Source organism: Sphaerodactylus townsendi, linkage group LG05 (assembly GCF_021028975.2).
Source record: "Sphaerodactylus townsendi isolate TG3544 linkage group LG05, MPM_Stown_v2.3, whole genome shotgun sequence".
Taxonomy (NCBI): Eukaryota; Metazoa; Chordata; class Lepidosauria; order Squamata; family Sphaerodactylidae; genus Sphaerodactylus; species Sphaerodactylus townsendi.
The window spans coordinates 105,909,853-105,929,379 of record NC_059429.1 but is presented as its reverse complement, the minus strand read 5'-3'; the positions used below and the strand labels follow the sequence as shown (position 1 = coordinate 105,929,379).

General features: G+C 41.4%; 1 protein-coding gene across 2 annotated transcripts in view; it reads left to right on the top strand.

Moving 5' to 3' along the window:
- PTPRT (protein tyrosine phosphatase receptor type T) overlaps positions 1-19,527 on the top strand; it is a 477,129-nt gene that overhangs the window by 266,149 nt on the left and 191,453 nt on the right. For both annotated transcript variants that reach the window (XM_048498724.1, XM_048498723.1), the window contains exons 8-9: positions 2,962-3,163; positions 7,817-7,919. In XM_048498724.1, coding sequence (XP_048354681.1) covers positions 2,962-3,163; positions 7,817-7,919 — 305 coding nt within the window. The remainder of the gene's footprint in view (positions 1-2,961; positions 3,164-7,816; positions 7,920-19,527) is intronic.

Sequence of the window (19,527 nt, the reverse complement as noted above, 5' to 3'; positions counted from 1 at the left end):
TCCTAGAACTGTTGATGTAGGTGCCAAATACATGATCAATATCAGGGAATCCTTGTTTGTTCCCTCAGCTTGGCAATTATGGCCAGTCTTTTCCCCCTGCTTCAGCACAGATGTGTGGTTGAACCAACCAGCTAAACAGTGGCTCAACCATTTGTGGGGAGTCTGGAGCAGTTTTCTTGTTACTTGAATTAGAGGTGTCTGTCCTAGTTTAGGTTGGGAAATTAGCGGGGGATGGAGGTTGGTCCACAGGATCTCTACTGATTTATACCAGGGGTTTTCTACTGATTTATACCAGGCAACATCAGGCACAAAGCAGAGTTCCTGTTCTCAGGAAAGAGCAATGAACAGTGGTTTGGATGAATCAGAGCTGGGGAGCATCCAGTTTTTGATTTGATATTAGGTGCAGTTGATGAATTTACAACTCAGGATATTCCAATTCAGAGTAAGGTCTGATGGTCCTCCCATAGTTGAACAGGAATGATGTGATAGGATTAACTAGGGAAGAAAAGACTCGGTAAAGTTGATTGAGTTAAGGCTGGCTAGCATTTGCATATCCTATGTGGCTAGAGAACCCTTCCCAGGACTGGGCAGTTGTTATCCAGATGGCAGCAACTGAAGCTGGAAAACTGTTACCAGCTACTATGGATATTGAATGGGTGGGAAAGATATTCGGGTGAAGCCACTCTGTTGGTATCAAAGTCTAGAATTAAAATTTATTTTAGCCTGAACTGTCTATGACACCAATAGAATTAACTGGTCGGGCATTAGTATGTGTTTGAGCTAGATAAAAAATAACAAACCATGCCTCATTTTTATAGCTACTTCTATGACTTTGGCATATCAAGGCAGGCTACTGAGCTAAAGTTAAGTACCCTTACATTTATTTATTTATGTTATTTATAGTCCATCTTTCTCACTAAGGCTCAAGGAGAATTACACAGAATAAGCCAGTACCATCAACAGCGTGGAAAATCCAATAGACAGTGCAATAGGATTTGGCTGGTAGAAGTCTGGCTGCAACCAGAGGTGAAGAAAAGCATATTAATTTGACATATTAAAGGCATGCAAGAAATTGCATAGTAGGAATCTACTTACAGCAACAAATAGTACAAATTATACACAGTGGTATAGTCTGCAGTCGCTAACTCTTTACATCAAGCTACTTTCTAAACTGCGCTATTACAGTGCCGCCCTATTTTTTGTGCAAAAGGCCCTCTTGAATAATACCATTGTTTTCAGTGCATGTGCATAGAGCCGTTACTGACATCAAGGGCATATAAAATGCTAAACTTCAGCTGGATCATGATCCTTGAGATTTTTAAAATATTAATTACCAGCAATAACTTTTAATCTGATTTAGTTAAAAGGTACAATTTTACATTTATAATTTGCATTATGTTTTCTGAGTAATTCGTTTCAGAAAATATTTTGGAATGTTTCCTTATGTGTAATATTTAAACTTGAACGGTTGCAAATTCAAGGGACCTTGATTGTAAATATTACAGAGAGCTTTGTTTTATTTATTTGGCATGCAATATTTTCTCCTTGTTATGAAACACCTAAGAATTTGATCTTTATGAAGTCCTTCATAAAAATTTGAAGTTGTGCATGTATATTAGCATACATTGTTTTATTCACAGTGTTTCATTACAAATAAGTGAAGATTCTGTAATATCAGAAAAAGTTAAGGGAACAGTAGAGCATGGCAGATTATATTGACAGCTCAGTTGAAATTGAGCCACCTTCAGATTGAATTTGGAACACGGAAAAGAAATTGGCTAGTAAATAAGTCATAAGTTTTAACTCTGAGTACCGTAAGTGTGTGTGTCAGCAAAGTTGCCAGTGATAAGCATAATCCAACTCAGAATTTTATGAGTATCCTTTGGGCTTGCAGTTCTCTAAAAGTACATTAGTAGCCCAGCAATAGATGGACTCATGAATATTTGCCTGGCTTTATACAATAGTGCCAGTCTTATCAGGTGGACATTGTATAAATGTTCTGAAACGGAACACCAGGGTTGAAGTAAAAAGGATTGCCATAAGAATGTAAGATTATCCCTGTTTTTTAGCCCTTTGCTATGAATCACCCATTTTTATAATTGAGAAACACTGTTTTGTAGCAAACCTGGCCTCATTTACTGGAGAATATTTCAGTTCAGGTTCTTCCGTGTATCTAAATTATAGTCATGTAGTATGAGTTCAAGGTTGAAACAATATGAAAACGTTCCTCACGCGGTGTAAGCTTTCAGTGTTCAATTTCAGTAGTGACTTTAGTTGTTTTATTTTGGAAGAATATAGTCCAGAGAACTTAATGGTAGGTCCTCAGGATACCTCTTTTCCATCTTATCTGGCTAATCCATTGTTTTGCCAACAGAATTATTTCAAGAATTCCTACAGATTTCTTCAGTCACTGTCACTTTACTACAGATATTCAAATCATTCAACAGAACTGATTTCTCTGTTACATCTGAACAAAGTAGAAATTTGTTATAAATTCTGTATGAAACAATTCGCAAGTTGGGACCTGTAAATTGTTCATGGCTGTTTAGATCCATCAGTGATTCTTTCAACAGTGAAGAGATTTTTTTAACTGGCCTTGTAAAATGTTTTGTATTACCAACATTCACAAATGTCTGGGATTTTACTTTATTAATTAATTTTATAATTAGATAGTTACTATTTTATTCCTTTTTTAATGCCAGTTGCCCGTATTATTTGTTATTATTGGTCAATGACTGTAAAGTATCTCTCACAAACATTTTATCCAGTATAAAATGTGCAATGTTATTCTATATTTTTTAAAGAGATGGTTGTGAGTTATTCTGTACAGAGCGATGGCATGCAGATACAAAACAGTTAAGTCCAGATCCGCTGCATACTTTATTTACAATCAGTCCAGTTTGAAAGATTACCCAGGAAAGGGCTAATGAATCACAAAACCATCATGATTTTCTTTTTCAGATTACATACAAGGCTGTTGGTTCTCTAGATCCCACTGCTGACTTGTCTAACCAGAGGGGAAAAGTCTTCAAGCTAAGAAATGAAACTCACCACCTTTTTGTAGGATTATACCCAGGGACCACGTACTCATTCACCATCAAAGCCAGCACAGTCAAGGGTTTTGGACCTCCCATCACCACACGGATTGCAACTAAAATTGCAGGTATTACACTGATAAGGAAAGGTAGGGAACTCACATTCCGTCCTAATTTTTGTAGTTCAAATGTGGAGTCGCTAATATTCCAGTCTGGTTTTTTAAAGACACATTCCTCTAGTTAAAACGGAATTGATAAGAAAAAGGAAGGGTGCATCCAACTATCTGGCATTCTCAACATGAGCAGGTCTCAGGGGCAGGTGAGTAGTGTTTGGGAAGCAGGATTGCTTTAAACAAAATTAACATAGAAATATCTAACATGTGTACCTGGCCCCATACTCTGTGTCTATCAATCTGTACAGGGTCCAGGTTTACTATTAGATACCTGATTTATGATTTGATTCACTGAGTTGTAACTCTTGTATAAAACTACGCATACAAAACCTCTTTCCCTTGCCCACCACTTTCTGCATAATAAATCTGTGAATGAGACTGTGATATGCTTGTTAGGCATTTATTAAAGTATGCACGTTTTATTTATTGCCCCCTAAAATGGATTTTGGAAATGCAGCAGTAAAGATCTCAGTGTTGTGAGCTAAATGAGCAGCTCAACTGGTTTATATAGAAGAATAGTGCAGGTAGATTATGCATTAATTGGGAATGTGGAATATTTTTCATGTGTATTTACATTTTGCAGAGCCAATAATACTATCTCATGACTTCTTAACATGCAGCTTGTCCAGTTTATTTATTGCTACCTCTCATGGTTGCTCCTTCACCATTCATAGTTCACCTAAAAACTTCTGTTAAAAGGGTTCCTAGTTGCATATGTGCATACCAGGTAAGTTTTCAGTGGCAACATTTATGTTAGAGAAATCACATAGGTAGACATCAGCTGGATCATGACCATTATGGATGCAACCATGCTTGTTGGGATACGTATAAAAATGTTAACAACAACAACAACCTTTATTAGGCATCTAAAATAGGCTCTAGAGTGTTACCAGACATTTATGAAGTACAAATCAAGAGTACATTCAAAATGCATACAGAAAGACTGTATATAGCAGTATACATTACTTAGAAATGTTCTGAATATACCTTTAGTAAATGGTTGTTAGGGTTGGTCAATACTAAAAAAATTCGGTAAAATTCGGATTTGGGTATTTTGGGGCATAAAATGATTTGTATGCCCGAATCCGAATCATAGCCAATTCGGATATGCCCGAAAATTCGGGTAAATCCGAAAAATTCGGGTCTGTTTTATTATTTTTTTGAATTTTTGGTGTTTTTACACGTTTTGGCCTGCATAGGTAATCTTTAAAGTTAGCAGCATCTAAAACTTTCAGGATATCATCTGGAGATCGTCCTGATGATTCTCCCTGTTTGGTGCAGTTTGGTCTAGGGGGCAAAAGTTATTGACCCGTGCTCAAAAGTAAGTGTGCCCCATCCCCATTGTTTCCAATGGAAGCTAAACAGGAAATGGGGGCTACACTTTTGAAGCTGTCCACATAACCCTTTGGACCCCTGAACCAAACTTCAACTCAAACTTGGGGAGTATCATAGGGACAGTACCTGTGGCATGGGATACCCCTGAAAATTTTGGTGACAGTAGCCTAAAACTGCACCCCTCATAGTTCACTCCAAAAGAAATTTGCCCAAATTCTGTGCTCTGCAGTGGCTGGCTGGCTCCATTGTAGAAAGCCAATGGGAAATTTCTGTGGAGGAGCTGTGGAGTGCACATTTCTCATGAGTAAACCCACTAAAACTTTCAGGGTGTCTTCAGGGAGAGTCTCTTCATGACACCATCCAGGTTTGGTGACCGCTGCTTCAAAGGGGTTCAATGTTATGGTTAGGGTCCATCTCCCCACTGCCCCCATAAGCAAAGTTCCTCGGGAACCTGGATGGTGGTTATCCAAAGACTCTCCTGAAGATACTCCTGAACATTTTGTGACAGTACCTTGATAAATGTGCAACCCACAGCCCTCCAACCTCAGAAATTCCCCATTGACAGCAATGCAGAAGTCACTGCAGAACAAAAAGAATCTTGGGCAAATTTTTGGGGATATTCTGCAGGGTGCATTTTTAGACATTATCAGCACTAAAATATCAGGGTATCATCAGGAGACTGTCCCTGATGACACCCCCCCAAGCTTGGTGCAGGTTTGGTTTAGGGGGGCCAAAGTTATGGACCCTCAAAATGGTAGCCACCATCTCCTTAGCTCTCATTGGAAACAACAATGGGGATAGAGGCCCCCCTTTGAGGGTCCATAACTTTGCCCCCCCCCTGAACCAAACTGCACCAAACTTTGGGGGTATCATCAGGACAGTCTCCTGATGATACCCCTGAAATTTGAGTGCCGCCACTAGCTTTGTAAAAATTCTCGGTTTTCGAATGTTTCAACCGCCCTGCACATGAAGCCTGCTGGAGTGAGTGAGCGGTGAAAAAACACCTGCAAACCAGCATTTTGTAAAAGCTAGTGACACTACAAACTTTAGGGTAATATCAGTTGAGACTGTCCCTGATGATAGCCCTCTCAAAGTTTGGTGCAGTTTGGTTCTAGGGGAGCCAAAGTGCTATGGACTCTCAAAGCTGTGTAGCCCCCATCCCCTCTATCAGCTCCCCATTGGAAACAATGGGGGATAGTTGCACCCCTTTGAGGGCCCATACCTGGAACCAAACTGCACTGTAAAACTTGGTGGGCAACATCGGGACAGCGTCACCTGATGATACCCTGATAATTTGGTGCCGATACATTCTCAAAACATGCGCCCCCTGCAGGCACCCCCCAGAAATTCCCAAGGCCCCAAGATTCTTTGTTCTGGCAGTGACTTCTACCCTGTTTCCCAATATAAGCCACATCCCCGGTAAAAAATAAGACATAGTAGAGGTTTCTTGGCTTGGAAGTGTGAAATCATAAGGCATCCCCTGAAAGTAAGCACATAGCAAAGTTTTTTGTTTGGCAAGCATGTCTGACAAAACATGAACACAGAAAAAAATAAGACATTTCCTGAAAATAAGCACATGAGCGCATCTTTTGGGAAAGCAAAAAATTAATATAAGACACTGTCTTATATTCGGGGAAACATCGGGGAGCTGTATTGCTGTCAATGGGGAATTGGTAGAGGGCTGTGAGGTGCACATTTCTGAGTAGGAAGTCATGTCACAAATTCAGGGTATTTGAGTCTCTGGATGATTATCACCATTCAGGTTTGTGGGGAATTTGCTTCAGGGGGTTTAATTCCTATGGGGACTCCAAAAAAGGGTAGGGTCCATCTCCCACTGCCCCCCCCTGGAAGCTAAAAGTTCCCCAAAATCCTGGATGGCAGGTCATCATCCAGAGACTCCTCCTGAAGATAACCCCTGAAAGTTTTGTGGGTTTACTACATGAAAAATGTGCACTCCAACAGCCCCTCTCTATCAGAAATTCTCTATTGACAAAGCAATGCAGCTAAGTCACTGCAGAACAAAGAATCTTGTGCAAATTTCTGGGGGTGCCTGCAGGGGTGCATTTGTAGATGTATCAGTATCAATATTTTCAGTGTAGTCATCAGGAGACTGTCCTGATGATACCCTCCAGTTTAAGTAAAGCTTGAGCTCAGGGGGGCCAAAGTTAATGGACCCCTCAAAAAGGGTAGCCCTCATCTCCTTAGTTCCCATTGGTGCTAAAGAATGGGAGATAGGGACACCCCCCCCTTTTGGGGTCCATAACCTTGGCCCCCCCCCTAAACCAAACTGTAAATTAAACTTTGGAGGGCATCATCAGGACAGTCTTCTGATGACATACCCTGAAAATTTGGTGCTGATAGGGTTTAAAAAATGCGCCCCTCTGCAGTGAGCCTGAAACGTGGAAAACAATTCACCCTGCCAAAAAATAAAAACGCAATTCGGCTGGTGATCCGAATCCCATGGATTCGGATATGTTAGGATTCGGACAGCTCAGATTCGGTTCCTGCTCGTCCGAATCCGTCCGAATCAGTGCAGATTCGGTAAAAATTCGGATTTGGACTGTCCGAATCTCCAACCCTAATGGTTGTACAAATCCAGCAGTCTGCTTTAAGTGTGTGACTTTGCTATTACTGCTACTTAACATCTGATTTATGTAACATGAAGTAACCCATATAAATATGGATAAGAGAGTTTTCGGCAGACGAGAGATCCTTACCAAGTTTATAATTAATGGCCCTGATCCATAGGGAAGTGTGTACTCCACTAATTTGCACCTCTGAGAGTTTCTTTTTCAGAAGATGCCTCCAGAGCTCTCCTTTTAACTCTCCCAAGTTCAAAGAGCAGTTTGGGAAACTGCGTGAGAAACTGCAGAATGATAGTATGTGCACACTGAGGGTGCTATTTCCTTTTTAAAAAGCTCTTGTAAAAAATAATCTGCAGCTCAAGATGTGAACTTTTCAGGAGAGTTAAATAAAATCAGCTTATGCTACATGCCTTAAAGATAGCATTTAGGAAAATGCTATGCAAAAATGTCATCCCACCAACAGTAATATGTTACCATATTTCAGATTCTTGTTTTCTCCTTTTCTTCAGTCATAATTATATCCTGCTATTTATCATCATAACTCAAGGAAGAGTAAATGGGGATCTTCAAGAAACCTGTACTTCATGCCCTTCCAACTGTATCATGGGACTTTGTGGTGTCAGTGCAATGTGACAGACCTCAGATCTCATGATGTAACTAATGCATGGATTATTCTGTTGCTCCGCAGCACCATCAATGCCAGAATATGATACTGACTCTCCTCTGAATGAAACAGAGACGACCATCACAATCATGCTGAAGCCAGCACAGTCTCGCGGAGCACCTGTCAGGTAAAAAAACATTCCTCTTGGTTTCTTCTCATTTGCTCCCTGAATTTCCTTGTTTACAAATCTACTGCAGATGTATCTTTCTTTAAATATAAAAAGCAGGGTTTTGATTACTCAGTAATCCCAGATTAAAAGTTTTGGATATAAGTTAATTTTCACAGGAGCTGCTGTCACATATATATTTTTGCCTGGAATGGAGAGGGGAAGGGCTCTTGCTACTGGAATGCAAGGTTAATAAAAAGCAGTTCTTTCAGGATGTGCAAGCCTGAAAAGAAATCCTTTGTCTATTATAGAAAGGAGTTTTCTCCTTGTGCATAGAGAGCATTTAAAATATTTTCTTGGGGAGGTATGGTAGATTTGCATGCATCACAGCTGGGTAGTTGTCACAATAGGAGAAGGGTTGGAACCTTCCTAAAGAGTTGGTTTGATAGAGAGGAGATTGCTGGAATCAGCCCATGGCATATTTTTTTGAAAGGATGAGTTGTTAATTGAGATCAATTTATCTAAGAGGAGTCACCAAAGTCCCTGAGCAAAATGGCCTTTCGGGTGGCTTTATGCATGACTGATAACGGAGCAATCCTGCATTCTTTTTTTTTCTTGGCATAATCCAATGCTGCTTGATTTAAGTTTATTTTAGGCTCCCTCTGTCATTTCTAGGCCCAAACTCAGTTGTACACATGTACAGAAAAGGGGGGAAACCATAAAAAATGAGGGTCCCTGGGGTGAAGGTCTTGGGGGCATCCACTGAAAGGATTTTATCTTAGAAAAGTGCTCAACTACATAACCCCCCCTACACACACACACACACACACACACACACACACACACACACACACACACACACACACACACACACACACACACACACACACACACACACACACACACACACACACAAATCTTCTGTCAGAAGGAACAGTTTTAACAACAGTCAGTTTTTACAACTGGGTCTGGTATGATACTCTCTACTGATTTTGCCTAAGAATTGAAGAATGTGTTCAGTGTATTCTGAATCTCTCTGTTTGGATTGACTGGTAAACTAAGTGTGGGGAACAATTACATTCTCCTCAGGATCTCACCGCTTCTTCTAAATATGATAAAACTACAAATACATATGGCCAATCTGAAGAGGCAGGTAAACTTTTTAAGCATACATATGTAGTAGGGGACTTGTGATACTGGTAGTGGACATAGTTGGTGACCTTTTGATGATTACTCCCATCCCCCCCCCCCAGTACCTCACAGGCTGAGGAGGGCTATGGAGGAAAGGGGATGGTATGCCAGATTTCACAAGGAGGAATGTGTGAGTCAGCTGAGTACTTCTTGACAAATGGCAGCATTGACAATGGCCCATGACATGTCATTGTTATTGTTGTTATTGTTATTTTTTTTACTATCACAAGAAACGAAATCTTGCCTTTCCTTATCTGAATTGACATATTTCAGTGTGCTACTTTGTCTGGATTTTACCAAGGGAGTTTTGGGTTTCAGTTGTGAGAATTACTCTGATATGGAGAAATCCTTGAAGCTGATGTGATCAGAGTAGAAATATATGTATTTTAAGAAATGATTTTGTGGTCTTCAAAAACTAACCAGTGTGGTATAGTATTAAAGAGCGATAGACTCTAATCTGGAGAACTAGGTTTAATTCTCCACTCTTCCACGTGCAGTCTGTTGGGTGAACTTGGGCTAGTCATAGTTCTCTCTGATTCTCTCAGCTTCACCTACCTGACAAGGTGCCCATTGTGGGGAGGGGGAAAGGAAGTTAATTGTAAGCCACTTTGAGACCCTTTACAGTAGAGAACAGCAGGGCATAAAAAACAACTCTTCTTTTTCTAATCAATTTCCTCTTTTCTTTTTGAAAAATTCTGTTATTGCATTTTCTGGCTTTTAGGGGGAAAGTGGTGGTATAAATCCAATTTGGTCTTTTCAATTAAGTAAATCGGAAGAAAAATACCTTGTCACTTGTCTGTATTGTGTCCATTAAAAGTAAAATTCACTAGTTCTCTACAGGAAATGTTTAAAAAATAACATTTCATTAGCTGATGTACATAGGAATTGTGTGGTATGCTGATGGAGAACAGAAAATGCCAACTTTTTATTATTATTATTTTTCATATTTCGTTTCACCACCTGCTGTCCTAAGTGTTGCTATTTTCTTTCTTTCTTATTGAACAGTCTTTCTTCTATTTTTAAAGTCCAATTTACCATGCTTTTCCCTATATTCAATAAGTATCTGTTGAAAAATGAGCCTATTATGAAAATCTTTCTAAGAGCATTTTTACAAAATTGTGGTGTGACTTCTTATCCTACTACAGTGTATTCTATAGAGATAATTGAAAAGTCACAAATACATATATATTGTTTCCAGTGTGTGACAGGCCTATTATATCACATTCCTTTCACAGATAGGGCTGTGGTTGTTTTGCAAAGTTCACAAAGATCATGGAAAACCTGGCTTTTGCTCCGATCTTTAGGAAATTGTGCGTAGACCTAAAATGTGCTTGACAGGAAAGGGAATGGAATAACAGCTTTTGTTTGCTGCCTTGTCTTGGTTGGTATTGTATGTTTCTTTTTTCCCCCTCCAAGCGAAAGTCTATTGAACACCCATTTCACAAGCAGCATCAATACAACACCCACATTATTCTGAATTTAAGGAGGGCTATCCAGAGCAGATAAGACAGGGAAAGGCAGTGGTGGAGCTATAAGGGGACGGGGGTGCGCCGCACACTGGGTGTGCACCAGTGGGTCATGCCCCCAACCCCTTCCCCACCCCTGTGCCCCTTGCATAACCACCCCTCCCCCCTGATCTTAGTTTAAAGCAGCCTGGTGGAAACTATACTTCCTGGTGTACAAAAAGCAATCTGGTGGGAACTACACTTCCCAGGAGATCTTGCAAGCCCCACTCCCAGGAGTTGGGGCTTGCAAGGTCTTCTGGGAAGTGTAGTTCCCACCATTCTACTTTTTCTCCACCAGGAAGTGTAGTTCCCACCGGGCTGCTTTAAACTAAGGTAAGTGGGGGGAAAGGGGGCCACGGGACGCTATTTTGCCCCAGGGACTATTTCCCCTTAACACTTCTGGGAAAAGCGATACCCTAAAAACTCTCCAGAAATAATTTGCAAAGCATAATGAATTCTATAGAGTGACATCCTGACTTTCAGCAGTCTTTACACCACTTCCATTTATTTTCTGTGCCATTACAAAGTCCAAAAGAAAAAAAATGTAACATAGCAATTGTTCAGCAACTATCTGAGAGTCATAGGAGCCTGGGCTCCAGAGCTGTAGTGGGTATGTTATATTGTATGATTTATATTCTTTGAACAAAAACGAAGTTTCAAGGAATTAGGTCAATATACCTGATTTGTTGTGAGAAATTAAACAAGTGGGATGGTTCTTGTTCATAGACCAGTTGGAATCCCAATTCTCATCATCACTTGATGCATTCTTATAGCCCCCCAACCCATTTAAAGTAATTGTAAACCTGCATGTTGTATATAGCAGTGAATTTCAGCATATGCATGGGTAATATTAGGTAATATAGCAGAATTTGTCAAGTTATAGAAAAGTCACATTGAGTGCAGTAAACAAATCTTCCAAGAAATATATTGCAAAAAGTAAAATTTACATCTATTCAAATAGATTCAGTTCACATTCCAGTTGCAGTTGAAAGGAAGAGAGAAAAGCCTAATTTAAAGAGTACTTTTCCTATCACAAATAACCAGCTGATCCAGCATCATGTGTATGGGAGTTTGATGCATTGTTCAATTCCGCACAGCATAATAATAATGGGTTACAGCCATTATTTTTGAATCTGGGTCTATTTTTTGTCCTTCGCATGGGTGCCCATTTTCTATGAAGGAAATAATCCATTTTCTTTCTTCTTGTTCACATGACCCTACTATTTTTTTTTACCATGCAAATGATCAGGGACAAATGTTCCAATTTTCCTGTGTTCTGATTGGCTGTTCCACATCACAGTCCACCTTCCACCTGCTCCTACCCTCTGCTAAGGTAATGTTTCTGATTGGTGGAGAATCTACAGCAACCCCAGGAGCCCAAGCAAGACCTCCCTCTCCATTTCTCCAGTATGGAAAAATGGTTTAGGAAAAATGTATGGAAAAATGGTTTGAAACCACAACACATGTAGACATGAAGCATGCAACCCCCCCCTTAACATTGTGATATATGAAATAATAAAATCTGTCCAAAAAGGGAACAAAGCAATATGTCTCATCTACATCCAGAGGTGTTCATCTGCCTAGCTACGTGCTCTGAGCACCCAAAAAAAAAGGAAAGGAAACAAGGCCATTGCTCACAATGCCCCCATTTGCTGTGAATCCATTGCTGTATATATGTTGGTGAAATGGTGCTCACAGTCACTGCCAAGGGGAGAAAATGTGCTCTGGGGACATTTCTGAAATGGCGGCCTATCACACTGGTTGACAGCTGAGCAGAAATGAAACTGGCATGACATAAGGCTGGAGAACAGGTGGCAGGGCGGGAAAAATAAAGCGGTTTGGCACCTGTGCTGTTCCCACGGAAGCAGGTTCAACCCAGGATTTTTCAGAAAGATTGCGATTTTGGTGGTTTTTGAAAAACGTGGGTTGAGGGAATATCACAGGTCAATCTCACTTTGGGAAAGGGACCCATGCAAAGTTCTTGCTGAAACTGGGGTATTTCCCTTTGTCAACCTGTTATATTTGTACTGTTTGTGGAATCAACCATTGTTTTTACAGGAGAGACCTCTAGATATGTGTGACTCCATGAAGAGGCATGTGGAGAGTGGGAAGACCAATGAATGTATAGAGAGAGGAGGGGTCAGAAGGCAGTTCCCAGGTTAAACACACAGAGAAAGAGATCCCATTCAAGGAGATAATAGTTATACACAGAGTGATGTAATGCCCTCCAATGTCCACACATGCTGTGTCACTTCAAAACTCCCTCTTGTATTCTGTCAAGGTTCACAATATCTAGGTTGATTGCAGGCCTTGTTATTTGTCTCTTGGTAGTGGCTTGGTAAATATGTCTGCTATCATGCAATATTCCTTCAAGACAGTTATTCTGGAGACATAACAAAAGATTCTGTTATCAAAACTAGGAACCAGCAGTCCAGTTCAGTGTGACAGGGGGTAAACTGCAGTAGATCATGCTTAATGGTTCTGTGTCCCAGTGTGTTCATGTGTGCTTGGAAAAAGGGGGCAAATATATTGAGATTTGGTGCAGTCTGAGAGGAGCAGCACCAGAATAGAAGAAGCAATGGGAATCTATTGATCCAGGCATTCACCCACCTGGAGAGGGGAATAATCTATTATTATTCTGTCACTAGGAATGGCTTTAGCAATCTCCCTACTGAATAGTGCAAGTGCTAGAACACCCTAATTTCCATGCGCTAAATAACATATTTCTAAAAGGGAAGTTGTTCTCTCCTGCCTTCATTTCAAGACCTCCGTGACCTATGCAAATCTTTCAGAATTAACCCAGAGTGGAAACGTTTAAATTAAACTTGGTGTAGCCCAGGCTATCCTGATCTCATCAGATCTTGGGAAGCTAAGATAGTGTTAGCCCTGGTTAGTATCTGGATATTACATTACAAGATAGTACAGAGTTGCTGCACATAAGTAGACAATGGCAAACTACTTTTTTTCTTCTCTTATCTTGGAACATAGTTTTATGGATATTGTGGACGACCAAAAAGACATTTCAGTGAGTTCGAGATCAAATCAAGCTGAACGCTCCATAGAAGCTAAAATGACCAAACTGAGGCAATTATACTTTGCTCACATTATGAGTCACTGGAAAAGACAATATTAGGAAAAAGAAAAGAAAAGACCCAGTCTGATATTGATGGGCCACAATTTGCAAAACCTAAGCAAAGCTGTTAAAGATAAGATTTTGGTTCTGATTTTGAAGGTCATTAATTCATGGGGGCACTATTTGTTGGCAGCAATGTGAAGACACTTACACACACACCTCTCTCCTAAAAAGCCTATAGGGTTGCTCTAAATCAGATGGGACTTCATGGAAATGTCTACCACCAGCAACATTAAATATACTTGTTGCATTTCATGAATACAAATCCATGTTTTGGACTCGTTCTGGTCTTGAACATACAAGATTGAAATAATTGTCTTGGCATCTTGCACCAAAACCTAGAAGCCTTAATATTTACCACAGCAAGGATTAAAGCCATCAGCAAGATGTTCAGCAAGCTCATTAAAGGAAGCTAAGAAAAATATGAATTTAAATTTCCATGATCAGCCCGATCTCTGGACATTTTATGACAATTTTGTAGTCTTCTTGTACCCTTTTGAACTAGGAATTTAGTTCTTCCATTTCTGTCCTTCACCTTTGATTAGTAGGAAAAATGAGAAGAATAGACAGGTGAAAGGTGGAGTGATGGAGCATTTGTAATGAGACTGTTAACAGCAGGTCTTAAATGTTTCAGCACATGATAATATAATTGAACTAGATCTCAGACAGTATTGGGCCCAATCCAGAATGCATCCAATGCAATTGATATGCCAAGTCCAGTTCTGAAATCAGGTCTGGATGGCATCTGATTTGTCATTAGAATTAAAATACTTGCTAACAAGGATTCAGCTCTCCTCATACTCTGAATTATGATTGCCCTCCTCCACATTGTCATTATATATTAAATGTGGTAGTCACAATGTATATTATTTCTAAGAGTTATGAATGCAAAATGAACCATCCAAGAAGTGGGTAGGTAAGGCTTTTGAAATAAGTCTATCTCCGTGAGATAATTGTCATGATTGATGTGGATTTTGTAGCTGTACTTGTGGATCAACTCAAGAAGCTAAGAATGTATTGTCAAGATACTGTACAAAATAGAACTGACATTCACCACCAATGAGGTATGCCAGAAAAAGCTTAGTCCTGGAGCAAGTTCATTGTGCAACTCTCCAGTAATATTGAGTAGCTGCTTTATTCTGTGTTTATCTTTTCTAAAGAGAAAAAGCATGCTTGCTCTGTAGAAGCATTAAGCAAAAACTGGGGAGATATATTAAAAGAACAGGCGGAGAATTGGCAACACAAATAGGCAGGCAGATGAGAGCAAAGTGAATTTATTTTCCTTTTTCTTCTGTCTATGTTAGGCATTATCTGTCTGCACAATAGCCAATGTTCTCATCTCTGTTACACACACTCTGATATAACTAAGGCACAGTTATACCAATAGAAGCAGGCACATTTCTCAGTTTTTAAGTTCCAGAGAACAACATAAATGGACTGCAATCAGCAAGACTTTGGAAGAGAGGGATAAGAATCTGAGGCTGTTTCTGCACGGGCAGCATACAGCATCCCAGGGATGCTAAAAACAGCGTGCCTGGGGAGGGGTTCACACAGCGCAGCAGCGGCAGCCTCGCAACCTCCGAGCGGCATGAAGCCGCTGTTTCCAAATCTTGCTCCCTGAGCGAGGTTTTTCGGAAACAGCGACTTCCACAGCAGTGGCTGGAAGGCGCCATTTCCCCCCTTTCCCGAACATTTTACTGTCCCTCCGACCTTCTGGCACGTCGCCCAGGCCAGGGGACACGCCCCCCCCTGCCCTGCAACTCCAGAGCTGTTGCGCAGGGCAGGGGGGCATGTCCCCTGGACTGGGCGATGCGCCAGAAGGTCAGAGGGACAGTAAGGCGTTCGGGCGATGGCGCAGCCTCCACGCAGGTTACGCCGTCTTCCCCGCCCCTACTGGGACCGTTTGTGCGAACGGTCCCGGGGGGGTGCGTCGGCGTCATATACATCGATGGACCCCCCGAGTGTGGCCGTGCGGAAACAGCCTGAGGTTACCAAGGATGAAAATCAATCTTAGCCTTCCTTTCCTTTTCTATCATACCTCTTTACTTCCTCCAATTCATTCATTGCTGTCATTCGTTCATATGCCAAAATGTAAACCATAAAGATAGCATTATAATTTAAGTGAGAAAGCTCCTGCTGTTTACCACTACTTATGTATGTGCCAGTTAGACTCCTCAGGAGTGGGGAAGGGGTTCAGGGCTGTAGCACTCTGCAGCATTCTCTTATTTAAGGTATCATCCCAGGAAAAGCCTAGAAGTTGCCTCTCCTAGGATCTTTTGAGACAGGTCTGACCTTTCCTTTCTGGCCTTCTGCGGGCTTGCCTAACAAAGTATGTCCTGAGAGTGGGCTGACCCAGGCCTCCCTCAGTGTTCTCTCTTTAGGAATGGGCCCATGGTGAGTAAAGGTAATATAGGTCAATGGCCTCCCTGGCTCACCCTTACATTCTGCTGTACTGCCCTCCCAATGGTAGCCAATTGCCTGTCCATTCATTGGGCTGCTCATCGACCCTCAGCAAAAGGGGGGAGGGTTCCATAGAGTTTTTTGAGGGTGTACTGAGGAGTGTCCCTTGGTGTTATACCAGTGCTTCTGCATCAACACAGAAGTGACATCAGTGCAACAGGCACACAAATTATCACCCCCAGCCTTGACCCCCAAGAAGCTTCCACTGGTTTCCAGGAGGAAGCTGGAAACCCTACTTCTCAGGCATGCTTTGGGCTTGCTAGACTCCGAGGCTGCTGCTATTGCATTTCCTGGCATGACCTCACCCTTGCCCCTGATTTCACAGCCTGGTTGGAGTGCCTCAGCAGCTCCTGGGCAAGGTCGCCCCCCGCTCGCTTCTCCTCTGGAGCAGGTGAGTACAGGAATGGAGCCATCTCCGAGACGATATCAGTCCAGATATGATTCAGCTGCCACTAGGCGACTAGTAGGCTCTATCCTATTTTCTTCTTTACCAGATTTCTTCTGTTATGAGAGATGAAGAATTTAACACACACACGCACATATTAAATAGTACCAGTTCCAATAGAGATTCTTTGGGGAACCCACACCAGATTTTTTAGATAGGTTGATTGGCAAGTCTCTGACTAGACAACAGTTTGGCTCTGTGCATTTTTTCATTTCTTACACCCAAAGCACCTGGCACACAGTGTGCTGTATGCATTTGCACCTAAATACAAATGAAACGGAAGATGCCTGAGCCCCACTTTTGCTGCTGTAGGCTGAGGCATTTCAGGACTTAATTATACCACAGGTATATAAATTACGGAAACATGTTAATGCTCCCATGATTAAAATTATAGAGGGCCTAATTGAAAAAGCATAAACTGAATTGAAGAATTCCTAATTATAGTTTGCTTTGAGGTGTTAATTTTCCTCCATAATGAACGCATAATTTTCTTGGAACCAGAAAAGGGGGCTGCTGCATTAGTGCGTGGGCTGCAGATGGAATGAGGGGATTATCATAAATGCGGCGTGGAGATACAAAGGAAGCCACCGCAGCAATTATAGTATTTCAACTGAGAGTTCCACTTCTGTCTGTAGAAGTTATCAAAAAGGAAAAGCTAGACTTCCCAGAGAGAGTAAGGCAGATTCACACATACAAAATTACTCTTATTCTGTGTAGTGGGAAGCATTTCTGCATCTTTTTCCAGTATGTTGCTTAAAGTTACTATGCTGGCAAGGCTGTCAGTGGAAACAGACACACTTCACCCCATTCATGAATGAGTCTGGTTCAGGTATTCCATTACAAATCCATCATATGATAGTGGAGAAAGGTCTTGAAAAATGTTTCATGCTTAAGGAACACAGTTGAAAAATAAAATCACTTTCATTTTTTAATAATACTTTTTGCTGACATGAAAAAACACACAAACACATACATAGATACCACCACCAACAATAAAAAAATTAAAACCTAACAAAATACAACACATTACACACCCTACAGTGACTTCCAGCTATCTCATCTTTGATTGAAAGTTAACTCTAAATTCATGCATACAGTTAAAGAAACATTCATTTTTATTACTAATATTCTAATACATTCTGCTTTTTTAAAAAAATATCAAATGCTGCTATTGTTTTTCTGTTTGAATAAGTTCTCAAAAGGTATTCCATAAAAGGTTTGCAGTTTTTTAAGTTGTCCATAGTATTGTCCCTTAATAAGAGACATCAGTTTTGCCATTTCTGAATATTCTGTGCCTTTCCAAATTCAGTCCTCCTTTGTTGGTATTTTATTGTCCCTCCGTTTTTGTGCATACGGAGTCCTTGTTGCAGTAGCTATGTATGTAAGGAATTCCATAGAAGCAGAAATAAAAGGCTTTTTGGTGTAAAAGACCGTTTATTCAGACATCCTAGAAAGCTCACGTACACGACGTGGCAGGAATAAAGTCTCCCGCCAGAAGCACAGGTTATAATTCCGTCCATCCCATCCCCCCTCCCGGTTTCTCATGGGAACGGAGTTCTCATCTCTCTCGAAGAGATAAGGCCTCCACCAGAGTCTCCGCCGCAGACGCTGGCCCATCGCCCGGGTTTTGGAATTCAGTCAAGGCCAGGCGGCTGTTCTGAACATCAACACCATTGAATCCCTTACACTCTGCCTCCCTTAAGAAAAACTTCTCCCCCCCAGGTTTGTGCGGAAAGGTGCGGTGGAAAGCAGAAATGAGGGAAGGGGCGTCAATATTTTCTGAATAGACCCAATGATTATACCCAGAGGAATATCCCACCCAAGAGACTAAATATTGCAAGCGTTTGCGATTAAAACGAGAGTCCAGGATGGCGTCAATTTCGTAATGCTTGTGGCCATCAATTATAGTCGGCGGGGATCTCTCCGGAGGTTCGTGCCAGGCATCGGAAACGGGAGCCTCCTTGAGTAAACTGGAATGAAAGACAGGATGGATATTACTTAGAGAATTAGGCAAGTCTAATCGGGCAGTGACATCATTAATCACTTTAGTAATCTTAAAAGGTCCCAATGCAATCTTTGCCCAGTTTTGAAAATTTATGTAACGTCTCTGAGATTCTTGGTAGACAAATATACCCAGGCTTCACACGTAAAGGGAAATCCGAGCGGTGCTTATCCGCTTGAAGTTTTTGGGAATCTTTAGCTTGCTGTAAGGCGGTCTGGACTGTTTTCCACCCCTCGGCCAGAGATGAAATCCACTGTTGGAACTCTGGAGGAGTCAACGCTTCTGCAGGTAGTTCGCGGCAAGGAGGGAAGGACCGGCCTGACACAATTTCGAAGGGGGTTTTTTTTGTACTGCTATGAACCGCATTATTGTAGGCGTATTCTGCAAACGGAATTAAATCGCACCAGTTGTCTTGGTGATAGTTGGTGTAACAACGTAAATACTGTTCCAGGGTTCTGTTCGTTCTCTCCGACTCACCGTCACTTTGAATGTGGTAGGGGGCGGCAATTGCCGGGGCGGCCCCCAACAAGCTCAGGAAAGCTTTCCAGAACTTTGAAATGAATTGGGGCCCGCGGTCGGACACCACCTTGACGGGGGAGGAGTGTAGACGATAAATATGCTGAATGAACAGACGCGCTAACTTAGGAGCGGAGGGGATGGAAGTACATGGGATGAAATGGGCTTGCTTGGAAAATAAATCCACCACCACCCACAAGACTGTATTGCCTTGACTTTCTGGCAAATCCGTAATAAAATCCATGGAGATGACTTCCCAGGGACGGGAGGCCACCGGGAGAGGCTTTAACAGACCATGGGGTTTTCCTGGAACGGATTTGGCTTCCGCACAAACAGAGCATCCTTTGATATATGTCTCAATGTCTTTGCGCATCGCG